The following is a 13,749-nucleotide window of genomic DNA, read 5'->3' as shown; positions in this document are numbered from 1 at the left end:
GCTAACTGCTTACAAAGTTTATCAGAGTATAAGTTTATACTTCCATATGTTAACTTCAGTCTGTCTGTAGTTTTCACATAAATTTCTATCACGTTTCCTTATATCCGTCTTTCAAACAGGACTGCAAGAGGTGGATCAAAAAACCTCTATCCAGAATTCATTTTGTAGACTTGTTTCAACTCATCCATCCTGACAACAACCTACAGGCATAGGACAGATACATAGAAATAGACAGTAGGTCACCTGTACATGTGATATGAGCTTCCTCCTTTGCAGAGCAAGATTGGTGTTTCCAGGGCTCAGAAGGACACTGCCAGAGAGAGGTATCAGTTTCCCGACAGTGGATTCCATCCACCCAGCGGGGTCTAGAACCTTTCCTGAGAGGAACCAAGAAATCCAGAGTCCCAGTGTCCCCACAGCCAAGCTGTCTGCAGATCATGGACAAGGTCACAGGTTCCATGGGGCTGTGGCAGACACTGCCCCAGGTGTTGTTGTAGAAAACCTCCAGCCACCCAGCACACTGCTGGTCCTCGCTCACCAGCCTGAGGGCCATGAACTCTAAAAGCAAGAGGAGGAAGACAGGGTACAGTGAACATTCAACTCTTTTTTTTATTGGTTGTTCAAAACATTACAAAGCTCTTGACATATCATATTTCATACATTTGATTCAAGTGGGTTATGAACTCCCATTTTTACCCCGTATACAGATTGCAGAATCACATCGGTTACACATCCATGTTTTTACATAATGCCATACTAGTGACTGTTGTATTCTGCTGCCTTTCCTATCCTCTACTATCCCCCCTCCTCTCCCCTCCCCTCCCATCTTCTCTCTCTATTCCATCTACTTTAATTCATTTCTCTCCCTTGTTTTTTTCCCTTTCCCTCACATCCGCTTATATGTAATTTTGTATAACAATGAGAGTCTCCTTCCATTTCCATGCAATTTCCCTTCTCTCTCCATTTCCCTCCCACCTCTTGTCCCTGTTTAATGTTAATCTTTTTCTCATGTTCTTTCTCCCTGCTCTGTTCTTAGTTGCTCTCCTTATATCAAAGAAGACACTTGGCATTTGTTTTTTAGGGATTGGCTAGCTTCACTTAGCATAATCTGCTCTAAAGAGCATTCAACTCTTACTGCTGTTTTTTCTTTATTCCTAAGTAGTGAGAACTCATTGCTTACTATCCTGAGGAAGTACCTACTAGGTGGAAGATTGGAAGATTTTTTTATCCCTTTAATCTGTTTTGCTAATTTGTACCTCTCTTTCTGTTTCTACAACAATGTTATATTAGCAAATGAACAGGTAGGAACACTGAATGGGACTTGAGTAGGAAAAAAACTTTACTACCTGACTAACAATCTGACAGATCATAGAAAAGGAGGGTGGACAGAGGGGTGGTAGAAAAGTGGAGCTTCAAATACATCCACTCTGTGATCCTGCAAGCCTGTGAATATTTTAACTCATATTGCAAAAGGGCTTTTCAGACAACATTAAGAAAAGGATCCTTTCTCTAGGCAAGATGGGACATGCCTGTAATCCTGGTGACTTGGGAGGCTGAAGCAGGTGCAACTCATGTTCAAAGCCAGCCCCAGAAACTTAGTGAGGCTCTAAGTAACTTAACGTGGACTTGTCTCAAAAATGAAAAATTATAATAAAAAAGGGGATATGGCTGTAGCTCAGTGGTTGAGCCCCCTGGGTTTAATCCCAGAACCAAAAAACAAAAACAAAAACAAACAAAAGGTGCTTTCATCATGAGATTATACTGGATCATCCTGGATAGGATGACTGCCCCCAATAGGTGTGCCCAATCTAATGACATCCTTACACCTATATCCTCAAAAACAGATAAGTCTTTCTGGCTCACATCAGAGGGAGATGTGTTCATAGAATGGTTAGAAGGTTGAGATGCTTTGTATTTGAAGAAGGATAGGGTCACTTGAGAAATTCAGGCTACTTCTAGAAGCTGAAAAAGGCAAGAAAAGGAGTCTTCCCAGAGTTTCAGCTGTTGCAGCTGCTGACAGCTTGTTTTTAGCTCAGAGAGATCCAGGTCAAAATTCTAACTTACACATTGTAAGATGATAAATTTGTGCTGTTTTGAGTCACTCGTCTATGGTGACTTGTTACAGCAGGAACAGAAAACTAATTCAGTGGGTCAAGATGTTGCTCCTGCAGGTCACAGAAGAGTGATGACTGCTTTAAATGAACACTGTAGAGAATGACTGTGTAAGGGGACAGTGCTGAGAAGGAAGGAGCAGAAGCTCAGTTGCTGCAGCAGTAAATGGAAGCACCTTATTTTCTCTGCTGGAAGAACAGGAATTGTCCTTCCCTCTGCTCTGTCTTCACCCCTGTCCTAGGGCTCAGACATCATCCTGTAGACCCTTTCCTGCCCACACCCACCTGTGCACAGTGTGCACCACACACCTGAGCAGATGACCCCTGCATCCTCCTTGTGACTGCAGTTGTGCTGCCCCCAGCCCTGGGAAGGGCACTGCCACACATGGGCCTCCTCTCCTGTGCAGTTCAGCTCATCCAGCCAGATGGGCCCTGATCCCTCTCCAAAGTGAGCAGAGATGGTGGCCTCCAGGGCCACGCCACAGCCCAGCTGTCTGCAAACCACGTGGGCATCACTCAGGTCCCAGCTGTCATCACAGATGGAGCCCCAGGAACCCTGCTGCAGGATCTCCACTCTCCCTGCGCAGTGACTGCCCCCGTCCACCAGGCGGAGCTGTCTGCTGTCTGAGGAGAGACAGGGTCATGTCAGCGGGCATTCACACAGGGAATGGGAAGGCTCTGGTGCTGGAGGTCTTGCTCACCTGAGCAGTTGGCAGTGTGGCCCTCTGAGGCTGCAGAGCCTGCTGTGTTAGACCAGGAGTCATTGCACTGGGGCAGTAACTGGGCCTCATTTCCTACAGAAAGGGTTAGAAAGCAGGAAACTGAGTTAAACTAGACAATAATCTTATGATGGCATCTAAAGGTTGTAGCCCATGACCACTAATTTCCTATTTTCAGAGCTACTGAGAGCCACAGCTGAGTCAGAATGGCCCCTGGCATTTTGCCAATAGTATTGGTTGACAGGCGAGGCATTACTATCCGCCTCGGCCATACTTTGGAGTTCTCATGCTACTTTGGAGTTCTCATGGGGATTCCTGGGGATTCCCAGAGAGTTCCCATTGGTTGGGGAAATGCAGGAGGAGGGATTTCCGGAGGAGATATTTCTGGTGGCTGGTTCCTGGAAGAGCGGCGTGGCATTCGGGAGAATTCCCCGGGAGCATGTGTGGAGTGTTTTGGTGGAGTTCAAAAATAAAGTTTATTCCTGCTTCAGTGGCTGGGGATTTGTGCCCAGCCAGACTGCGGCACAGAGCCAATTTTCTAATGGTGAATTCTGCTTCTACTTCTAACACTCTTCTATTTTAAGCCAAGTACTAGGAATGACTTTAGGTGTGACTATGTCATTGATGTTTGAGAGTATTGCATAGCTCTAAGGGAAGCAAGACACTGGAGTCAAGTTTAAAGAAAAGTAAAAACTAGAATCAGCTTTTTTCTCCTGGAAGTATTTGACAACTCAAAGGTAGTAGTTGAGTCTGAAAATGTTAGCACCTTTGCCAGATTTCCCTTGGGAGAACCCAAGTAAAATTTAGGTTATACCAAAGAGGAGAATCCTTTTAAACACCCAGAAAACTTATATTTTGTAAACTGAAATAATTTTTGTCATAGGGATGAGTGCCCAATTTTTCATCATTTCAATTCTTTTTGTGTAAGGGATCTACTCTAAATAAAATTGTAATAAATAAAATAATTAAATTTTGTAAATTAAATGGGTAGTGGATTAAAGAATATAAAATCCTTTCTGAAGGTTTTGTAGGATGAATTTGTTTTTCAAATACAATGTCTTTCAACCAAAAAATATTCAACACATATAAAAGAGTTTATGTAGAAAGAAAGTGGACAAAAGAGGTAAAAGAGATTTTCACAGAGTGATACTGGTGTTTCCTTATAGATAATTCAAATAATCATGATTAAATTTTGTAAATTAAATGACATGATGGGAATTTTGGTAGATAAATGATCACAAAAATCCAATAAATAATTGAGGGGCATGAATAAAAAGAACCAATGAAAAAGAGCCAATAAATATCAGTAGGTAAAAATGAGAAATGAGAGGATGAGCCTAACATAATGTAGATTAGCACAAAATAGAAACAGTAAGTGGAAGAACATGGGAAAATATTGAGTGAACAACAGAAAGACAAAAATGTAGGAAATATAACAGGAAACTAAGAGACACAGTGAGAGATACTAACATTCCTATGTACTCTACAAGTTTTAGGCATTAAGGCCCGAACTGATAGTTCAAAAGTATAAATTAGAAAATACACAAAGATATTTAACACATCTGTTATTAAAAAAAATACCCACAAATTCTGTCACATTCTATCCATTTCTCCTGCTCTCCAATCTGGGCTGACAGGGGTAAGTTGCCTATAAACAACAGAATGTGGTGAAGCTAGCACAATTTGATTTAGGAACCTAGCTTAGAATGTCAGGCCTCTTCCTCTTGACTTACTAGGATTTTGCTTTATGGGAAATCTACTCTGTGGATTATCCAGTGGGAGAGAGCATTTGACAGCAGCCCCAGGTGAACTTCAAGCTATCAGCCATGTGAATGAACTATCCTGGATTCCCAGCTTGGTCAAGTCAGCTGCAGATGAGATCCAAGTGCAACTTCATGAGAGACCACAAGTGGCAACTGCTAAGAGCCCTTGCCAAATTTGTGAATCTGGAAATCATGGGCAAAATAAAATGAATTCTTTATTTGTGTCACTATTTTTTTGGGGGGGGAGGAGAAATGGATTAAAAAGCAATAGCAGCCAGGACAATTACATTTACTGTGAAACAGCAATACTACATTCCCATGCTTATTGTGGCACTATTCACAATAGTTACCATATGGAATCAGGTGCCCATTGAAAGACAAATTCATGAAGTAAATGTGGTATAAATACAGTCATAAAGAAAAAATGGAGTCCTGCTGTTTGCATCAAATGGTAGGAATTGTAGGACATCATGTTAAGTTCAATAACCCAGACACAGAAAGACAAGTACCACATGTTATCCATCATATGTGGAAGCCAACAAGGTTAATTTATGGAATTTGGCAATGACACTGTGGTTGTGTGAAAAATTCTTGAAAATATTTGAAGAGTAAAGGGACACATCATCTCATCCACCTACTCTTAAATTATTCACTCAGAAATATTTTATATATTCAGGGATAAATATGATGGGAGAAAGGATAATATAGAAAAATAATAGCACTGGGGAATCTTGGTTCAGGTTACCTGGGAATTTCATACTTTCCTAAGCTTATTCAGAATTCTCAAATTATAAAAATGAAAGAAAAGAAAGAAAGAGAGAAAGAAAGAAAGAAGGAAGAAAAACCAAGCCAGAAAAAATGAATCTGAAAACTAGTAATTATGGTTTGGTACTAGGTGTTCCCCAAAAGCTCACATGTGAGACATGAAAGTTTAAAAGTAAAATGATTGGGTTATGATAGCCTTAACCTAATCAGCACATTAATCCTCTGTTAGTATTAACTGGGTGCTGACTATAGGCAGGTAGGGTGTGGCTGGATGAGGTAGGTGCCTGGTGGCCTGTCTTTGGGTTTTATATATTGTCCTTGTCGAGCAGAGTTCTCCCTATTTCTGCTTCTTGGTGGCCATCTCCTGACCTGCCTTCTCCTGCTACACTCTTCCACCATGATATTCTGTTTTACCTCGAGGCCCAGGGAATGAAGTCAGCTATCTAAACACTGAGACCTCTGAATTCCTGAGCTTCAAAATAAACCTTTTCTCTGAAAATTGTTCTTCTCAGGCCTTTTTGTCACAGCAGCTAAAAAGCTGACTCAAACACTAGTAGAATTAATTCCTAGGACATTTCACTAAAAGAAACACTAAACCATCATAAACATAAAACACCAAGAATACACCTAGTAAAAGTTATGTATAATCTCTGAGAGAAACTAGAGACATACATTATAAGTTAATTAGCTCCATATTGATGTTTGGGTCAAATCAAAACTCAATCTAAAGACCATGATGTTTTTATTGTATTAAATATATCAAGTTGTTTATTAAATTTATGTAAAATGCATAATACCGAGTATGACCAATGCATTGGGCAGGAAAAACAACACAATTAGAACAGTTACTCTAAAATACTCTTTAAAAAATGTTAATCAGACATGCTGTAAAGTTATAATAATTAAGGAGGCATGCATGGCTACAAGCATAGAAAATGACAGAATAGAACAAAACAGAGTATAGAGCAAGAGTCAGAAATAGCTGCACCCTGTGTATTTCAATGGTGGCACCACAGTGGGGAAAGGGCTTTTCAGTAATGATTCTGAGTCAATTGGATGTCCAAACAATAATGGGACACTATGTTCACACCACACACCCTGTGTACAATACCAACCCCAGAAACATTGTGTAATTATATGTAAAAGAAAAGTAATTAGACATGATAAGACACTTGGAGAATATTTTTATGATCTATGGTAGTAAAGTTCTATTTAAAAAGACATTAGAACACTAAGTGTACAGGAAATATTGATATTCTGTGCTTCATTAAGAACAAAAATTTGACTCTTGAATGAAGACCATATTAAGAGAGGTAAAATAAATGGACAAGTATTAAAAACCATATACAAATATGTCCATATTTGCACTAAAAGATATTGACATGGTAATTTGTAGGATTATTATTTGAGTATTCAAAAAGTGCAAACAACTCCAACATCCACATCATTTGAATGGCTCAACACACGATCCTTTGGTTATTTGGCAGAAAAATCTACAGCAATAAAAATAAATGAAGCTTGACTGAAAATAAAGACATGGGTGAATTTTAAACATTATGTTGAATCATACTAGACATGAAAAAAGAACATACTGCATGATTTTACATAAAGCTCAAGATGTGCAAAAATATTTTGCAGAAGTTAGAGTGATCTTCCTTGGAAGGGAGGAGGGCATAGTGCCTGGAGAGATGTGCAGGTTACTCTTGGGAGCTGCTGATACTCTCTGATGGCCCAGGTGAGGAACATGACTTAGCTGTCATTCATTGTTATACATTGTTGTCCATGAATTTGAATAAATAAAAAGGCTTACTTAAAAATATTGCTCTTAATACCACTTGACAGGGCCTAAAAGATGAATGATCATTGAGAAGAATCCTATTTTACCACAGAATGTTTCATTTGTGAACTCAGCTCTCCACACTGTCTGCTCTCACACCACTCTAGTACCAGTCAGCCCTGACCTGTCTTACCTGAGCAGACCACAGAGGCTGTGTTTCCATGGGCACAGGCAGGAACACCCAGGGCACTCACAGGGCAATTCCACAAGAAGGACTCAGACCCTGAGCAGTGGAATCTGTCTCTCCAGATCTCATCTCCTCCTTCCACAAAGTATGCTCCCTTTGGGGTGGAGATGGCGACTCCACAGCCCAGCTGACGGCAAACAACATTGGCATTGGCCATATTCCAGTGGGAAGCACAGAGTGTTCTCCAGCCTCCAGAGGTCTTCATCTCCACTTGACCCTCACACTGAGAGCTGCCATTTTTCATGAGCCGAACATCTGTATATCCTGGTAGAAGACAGGATTTTAGCACAGTCCCACATTTTTCTTACCCCCCACAGAGTGCATAGGGAGGTTAACATCCTGTTGTGAGTCTCACCTGAGCAGACAACTTGCACAGCCCCTCTGTGGGGACAACTTCCTCCAGGACAAGGCACTCTGGGGCAGAACCAGAGGCCAGGCTCCTGCCCCTTACACTGGAACTCTTCATCCCAGACCTGTTCACTGTCCTCTCTGAAGGGCAGGTTCCCCAGGACAGATGCAGCCTTGCCACACCCTAGCTCTGCACAGATGACCTGGGCCATGGGGAAGGTGAAATTCCCATCAGATACTGGAATCCACTCTCCTCCAGAATTCACTTCCACTCGCCCAGAGCAGGGTCCATGTCCTCCAACCAGATGCACAAATCCTATGGTAGTAAAGTCAAACAACAACATGTGTCAGGGAATAGAATTACAAAGCTAAAAGTCACAGGTATTGCTGGGAAATCTTTTCATTTTCCAGGGTTCTGGCATGGGGAGAGGATTCAACAGATGGTGCCAGAATGTGAATTCTCAGTGCAGTTGTATGAAGATAAATTTTGGAGAAGGAATTTGTAAGGTCTGTTCTAAATTGCTGATTCAAGAAAGGAAACACTTCCTCACACACATACATATACATACATCATGTATATGTGTGTGTCCAAGAAATGAATATATATATATATATATATATATTTGTGTAATATATGTAGTTTTTATATGGGCAAATTATTGTTCATATTATAAAGGTATCTGTGTTTTTGTATAACTTTCTTTGTCAGTCTATCTCCTTTTATTTTTTTATAGTATCCATAACTATCCAGTGAATGTGATCTCAGTGTAGAAAAAAGCTAGTATAAATTTTTTACTATTTATGCCCTCAAACTCTCAATTCACAGATACTTAATTCCAAATAAGATAACATTTGTTAATGAATCAAAAAATTCAGTATGTATAAAAACTGACAATTTATACTTATTTTCCACTTAGGGATCAGAAAAGAGCCTACTAAACAGTGTGAGGCTGAGGTAGAAACCAGGTTATGTGACTCAAATAATCTGTCTTCTTTACATTATTTCCCCCATTACAGAAGACAGAAAGACAATTTAGAAGAATGAACAGAAGTTATCCAGAGTTTTGAGCTTGAGCACTTTTTTTTTGGTTTTGTGTTGTTTTTTAGGGATTTTTTTCCTAATAAACAAAGTCTGAAAAATCCATTATACATCTATTGAAGCTGATAAGGAAGTAATTTCAAGTATGGGTTCTGATATTTGGGGAAGTATTTGGTTACAGATATAAAATTTTAATATAATAGTAATTTTATGTAGTGAAGAAGTTCAGCAAGACATACTTTCTCAAGAGAATAGCATATTCATTATTCCCCCCTAAGTAAGCCATCAAAGTACAATGAACACCAAAAGCATTAATATAACTTATTAAAATTGTTACTTAAAACATTAAAATTGGAATACTCTCTTTTTTCTCTGAACTTAATGTATTAATATGAATTATGGATTCCTGAAGTGTTACTACAATGGTAATTTTAATTTATATCATTATTATAGAGTAGTAATGACAACATACCTTACTTATAGCATCAAAATGCAGATACACAAATTCCAAACTGAAATCACTAATCTTTAGGAGGTTATGTTTTAAAGAGAATGAGACCTGCAGGCACATCATAAAATCAGTCATCAATATGGTTGTCCAGTGAGAGGAACAACAAAGATCAGCTTCCAGAACAGAAACCTGGCTGGCTGAAGGCTCTGCCTGTGGATGCACCAGGTCTCCTTCCCTGTGAACTCTGGTTTCCACTCAGTTCCACCTTCACATTAAAGGTAAACACAAGTATCACCAGAGAGGGCCACCAGGTTTGAATGACTAATTACAGATTCATCTTAGAGAGAAACACAAACTTGCCTGCAGTGTTACTATTTCTTTTTCTTTTTTTTCATTGTATTTTGCACATTTCTAGCATCCAAGAAATTTGAGGTAGAATAACATTACATCCAAGCTCTATCTAAGATAATACAATGGGATATCTGAGTACAGTGTCCTCCAATTTAAATGTTATGAGGGTACCTTTGTCTTAGGCACTGAGTTCTATTGCAATATCAAACATTTGCAAGAAACTTTTGTATAATTTCCATTAATAAAAATTGGAAGCACTTCACATAAAGAAATAGATCACCCAATTCAGGTTTCACCTTTGCTCTTCTAGTCTTCACAGTTCAGAGAAACTAATCCAGCTATAGCCTGAGAGGGTGAAGAGGAAAATTCATACAATACATGAGCTCAGATGATCAACTGAGCACCTGTCGTTGTACTGAACAGATCCTGAGGAGTTCAGAGGGCAGTATTGTTGCAAATTCAACAATACATTTATTACTTTAAATCTTTAAGGTTTGATCTCTACGTTTTGAACACAAGAGAATAAATTCTGCATTTTGTTTTATGAATCAGAAGGGATAGAGACACACTCATACTTTAGTCCCAAAGGAGAATGCATCAAAGCCCACAGCAACCAATCAAGGAAAATGGTCCTGCTCTGTGGCCTAAGAAATTTGGAGGATTGGCATTAATAAGAACTGAACGGGCAGAATGTGTTTGGTACACGGCAGCAAATAGACTCTTTTAGTGGCTTCTCTAATAGGAACAGACACATGGGCAGCTCACAGGCAAGGTCTGGGTGTTGGTTGTTTCCTGTATAAATAAATGAGGTACTGTGATATTTATTCTAAATCCATTCTCAGTCTCAATTTCCATTCCTAAATCTGTCTATCTGAATTCTCCAGTACCCTAAATACCTCAACATAATGGCCTTTTTTCATGGCTAAGTTTAAAGCTCCATAGTGATAAATGCTGTTGACAGTGTTAACAAAGTGTTAAAAAGTTACTAAAAATGATATACTATTGAAGATACTCATGTGCTTATGTCCTTATGTCTTGACAGAGAAGAAAGAACCTGGGAGAGTAAGTGACTTGTTAGAGGTTAGAGATATGGAGTCATCCAGATCTTTCCACTGGGACCTCATTTATGCCTCTTAAGGATAGCTCCTCTTGATTCAGCTCCCTCCCTTTTTGAATCCCCTCCCCATGTCCTCAAGAGCCCCTGCTGTTGAGGATATATTATGTGCCTTTATCCTTGGTGCCTCATCTCTACTCTTATTTCACAGACGTGGACTTCACTTTACAAACTGAGTTTGTTTGCAAAAACCACTTCAGTCAAGTCCTAGGAGGGTTTGTAGAAACCTGGTCTTCAGGAAACTACTCTTTCTGTACCTGTGCCAGGTCCCAGGAAACCCCCAATTCTCCACATTCTAGCTTTTACAAAACTAGGACTCTTTCATCTTGTGGAAATGGCCTCTCTCACTTCTCATCACTATTAGAACTTTTGGGCGGGGACATGGAGAATGGTCACTGGAGGCCCAGAAATGGGCAAAAATGCCTGTGATTAGGAAAGGATAAAATGGGGCAGATGGGTCTTCAAAGAAGACATAATCTAAATTCTCCACCCTAGCCTGATATAGGAGAGAAGAAGTAGAAGAGAATATTCAGAGTCTGCTTCCGTGTTTTCTAAATCAAAATACTAATGTCTTTTCAGAATTTGCCATGTTCCAGAAATGTTATTAGGTGCTGGGTATATATATTTCAAGGAAATAATGCAGACAAAAACAAACAATTTCAAGCCATTTGAAGTTTATGAGAGACCTGGCTAGATAAAGAAAGAAAAATTGCATCTGCAGAGGTCCACTGATTCATAGGACCCATTCTCACTAGAGTAAATAAATTCAAACTTGCAGTCAGGTATATCCTTGTCTGATTCTTTACTTCAAGGACACATTGCTTCCTTGGGCAAGTTTCAAGTTTCTAACCTCAATATCTCAACATTGAGTCAATCTTACAAATTATTCCTCTTTTAAACAGCAAGGGTATACAGAATTTACACAGATATACACAGAGTCAATATCATACAGCATTATCTTTTGTGCTACTCAGATAATCCTTATGTGCTCTTTGTCAACTCTCCAGTGCAATTTGCCAGGCACTGGAAACTCAAAAAGTTGTTTTTTGTTCCATTGTCCTTATTCTTATCAAATTTACCTCTCAATGCACTTCTCTTGTATTACTGAATCCATCATATATAAACTATATAACCTTCTCTCATATCTTTTCACCTGTATAATTTTCCTTCTTTTTTCATTTAAATTAAATTTATCTCAATTTGATACCCAAAACATAAATATCATACCTATTAATGGAGTAAATAGATTTCTTGATATATGTGCACATTTTGTTATCTTTTCATTTCCTTCTGTGACAATTTCCAATGTTATCTTTTGGCTTTTTGAAATAAAGCTTATTACTGTTATCTATAGTCTTCCTGCTGTGCAATGGTGCACCAGAACTTCTTGTTCCTATCTAAGTAAAGGCTATTACTAATTGATCAATCTAAAACTTTCCATTTCTAACCGCTACACATTCCAGCTTATGGTAATCACAATTCTAGTCTAATGTTCTGAACTTTTATGAGGTCAACTCTTTCAGATTCAATATATAGTGAGATTTAGAAGAGCCTTCTCCTTCTTTGCCTGACTAATTTCATTTAACCTAATGATTTTCAGGCCATGCATGCTGCAGCAAATGAAAATATTTCATTCCTTTTTATTTTTTACTTTTTTTTGGATGAAGAGTATTCCATTATGTAAATGTACTTCATTGTATCCCTGTATTAGTTGATGGACACTTACATTGTTTCCCTTTCCTAGCTACTGTCAGTAGCACTGCCATGAACATGGGAGTACAGATGTCTTTTCAACATCCTAATTTCATTTCCTTTGGATATATGCTCAGCAGTGAATTGCTGCATTATATGTTAACTTTATGTGGAGCTGTCTGATAATGTCTTTGTATTTCTCTGTAAAGGACAGATTTGCCATGTTCTGTATTTTTGATTGGCAGATTTATTCTTCGGTTCTATGAAAATTTCATGACACTCACTTCAGGTCTACATGTTTCCTGTTGAGAAGTTCACTGTCAAGTAAATTAGGACACCCTTATGGGTTGTTTATTTCTTTTGATTGCTTGAGACTCTTTATCCTTCATCTTTGAGAGCTTATTATAATATGTAAAGAGCCCAAGTCTCCAGGTCAAATCTGGGTGCCCAACTAAATTTCACCCCCAAACACACTTTCCATAGTGTGCTGCTTGGGGCTTTGGGAAGCAATGAGGAGGGTGGTCCTGTGGCCACCAACACTGCAATGCTGTCACACACTGAGGCCACAGCCTGCCAACACAGAACTGGGGAGGGACCAAGGCCCTCAATGCTATGAGCTGCCTACTGTTGAAATGGACTGATGGATCAAGACTCCTGCAACCAACCACGGGTTCTTCTTGAGTCTGTCCCACCAGCACACAGCTCTTGCTCTAGGAGTTCTGTGACACCTTTGAGGTCTCTAATTCCTACTGAGTGCTGAGTATCACCATGGTGGACCTGGCATTGTGATCTAAGACAAAATCCTATTTCTGCTTTTGCATCTTGCTTCTTAGCAAGTGGAGACTTGATTTTTTGTTGTTGTTAAGATAGGTTGGAGGAGCATTGGTGGAGACAGTCTCTCTGCTGTCTAATTAAACATAGTTCCAGAGTCTCAGTCTTAGTTTACTGGCATGGGGGATGAGGCGTGTTGTGCTCTACGGGGTACCTTCTTAGTCTTGAGTTACACATCTAAGGCCTAAACTTAATTACCTTTCCATTCCCAAAGAAGGAGGCATTGTCCTTCATGTTGGGACACTTACATTGTTTTCCTTGAATTATGGGAAAGGGCAACGTTTCCTCCTTCTTTCATTGTGTCTTTTTTTTTATTATCATAAAAGCAGGCACTCACTTGTTTCTTTTCTTTTTCACACACCTGGTTTATTTTCTCCTATCAAGCCATTTGTTCTGTGAAAAGTTTTATGTGGTGTATGTGTGGGAGATCACTTAATAACCATCTTGATCTGAGTCCTAAACTACATAATCTCTTACCATAATAAACATGCATTAATATTCTATTGCTTTCAACATTGATCTGGGAGCACAGTGTTAAATT

The 13,749-nt window shown here is 39.2% G+C and overlaps 1 protein-coding gene across 1 annotated transcript in view; it reads right to left on the bottom strand.

Annotated features, from left to right (window-relative positions):
• The window catches only part of LOC144365088 (antigen WC1.1-like), a 63,985-nt gene that overhangs the window by 6,062 nt on the left and 44,174 nt on the right, over positions 1–13,749 (bottom strand). The window contains exons 12-16 of the mRNA XM_078015890.1: positions 7,738–8,046; positions 7,329–7,646; positions 2,813–2,905; positions 2,421–2,735; positions 244–558 (exon numbers count right to left, since the gene is read on the bottom strand). Of these exons, the coding sequence (XP_077872016.1) occupies positions 244–558; positions 2,421–2,735; positions 2,813–2,905; positions 7,329–7,646; positions 7,738–8,046 (1,350 nt within the window). The remainder of the gene's footprint in view (positions 1–243; positions 559–2,420; positions 2,736–2,812; positions 2,906–7,328; positions 7,647–7,737; positions 8,047–13,749) is intronic.

Source organism: Ictidomys tridecemlineatus, chromosome 6 (genome assembly GCF_052094955.1).
Source record: "Ictidomys tridecemlineatus isolate mIctTri1 chromosome 6, mIctTri1.hap1, whole genome shotgun sequence".
NCBI lineage: Eukaryota > Metazoa > Chordata > Mammalia > Rodentia > Sciuridae > Ictidomys > Ictidomys tridecemlineatus.
Note: the sequence above shows the minus strand (reverse complement) of the source record. Positions and strands in the feature narration are given on the sequence as shown.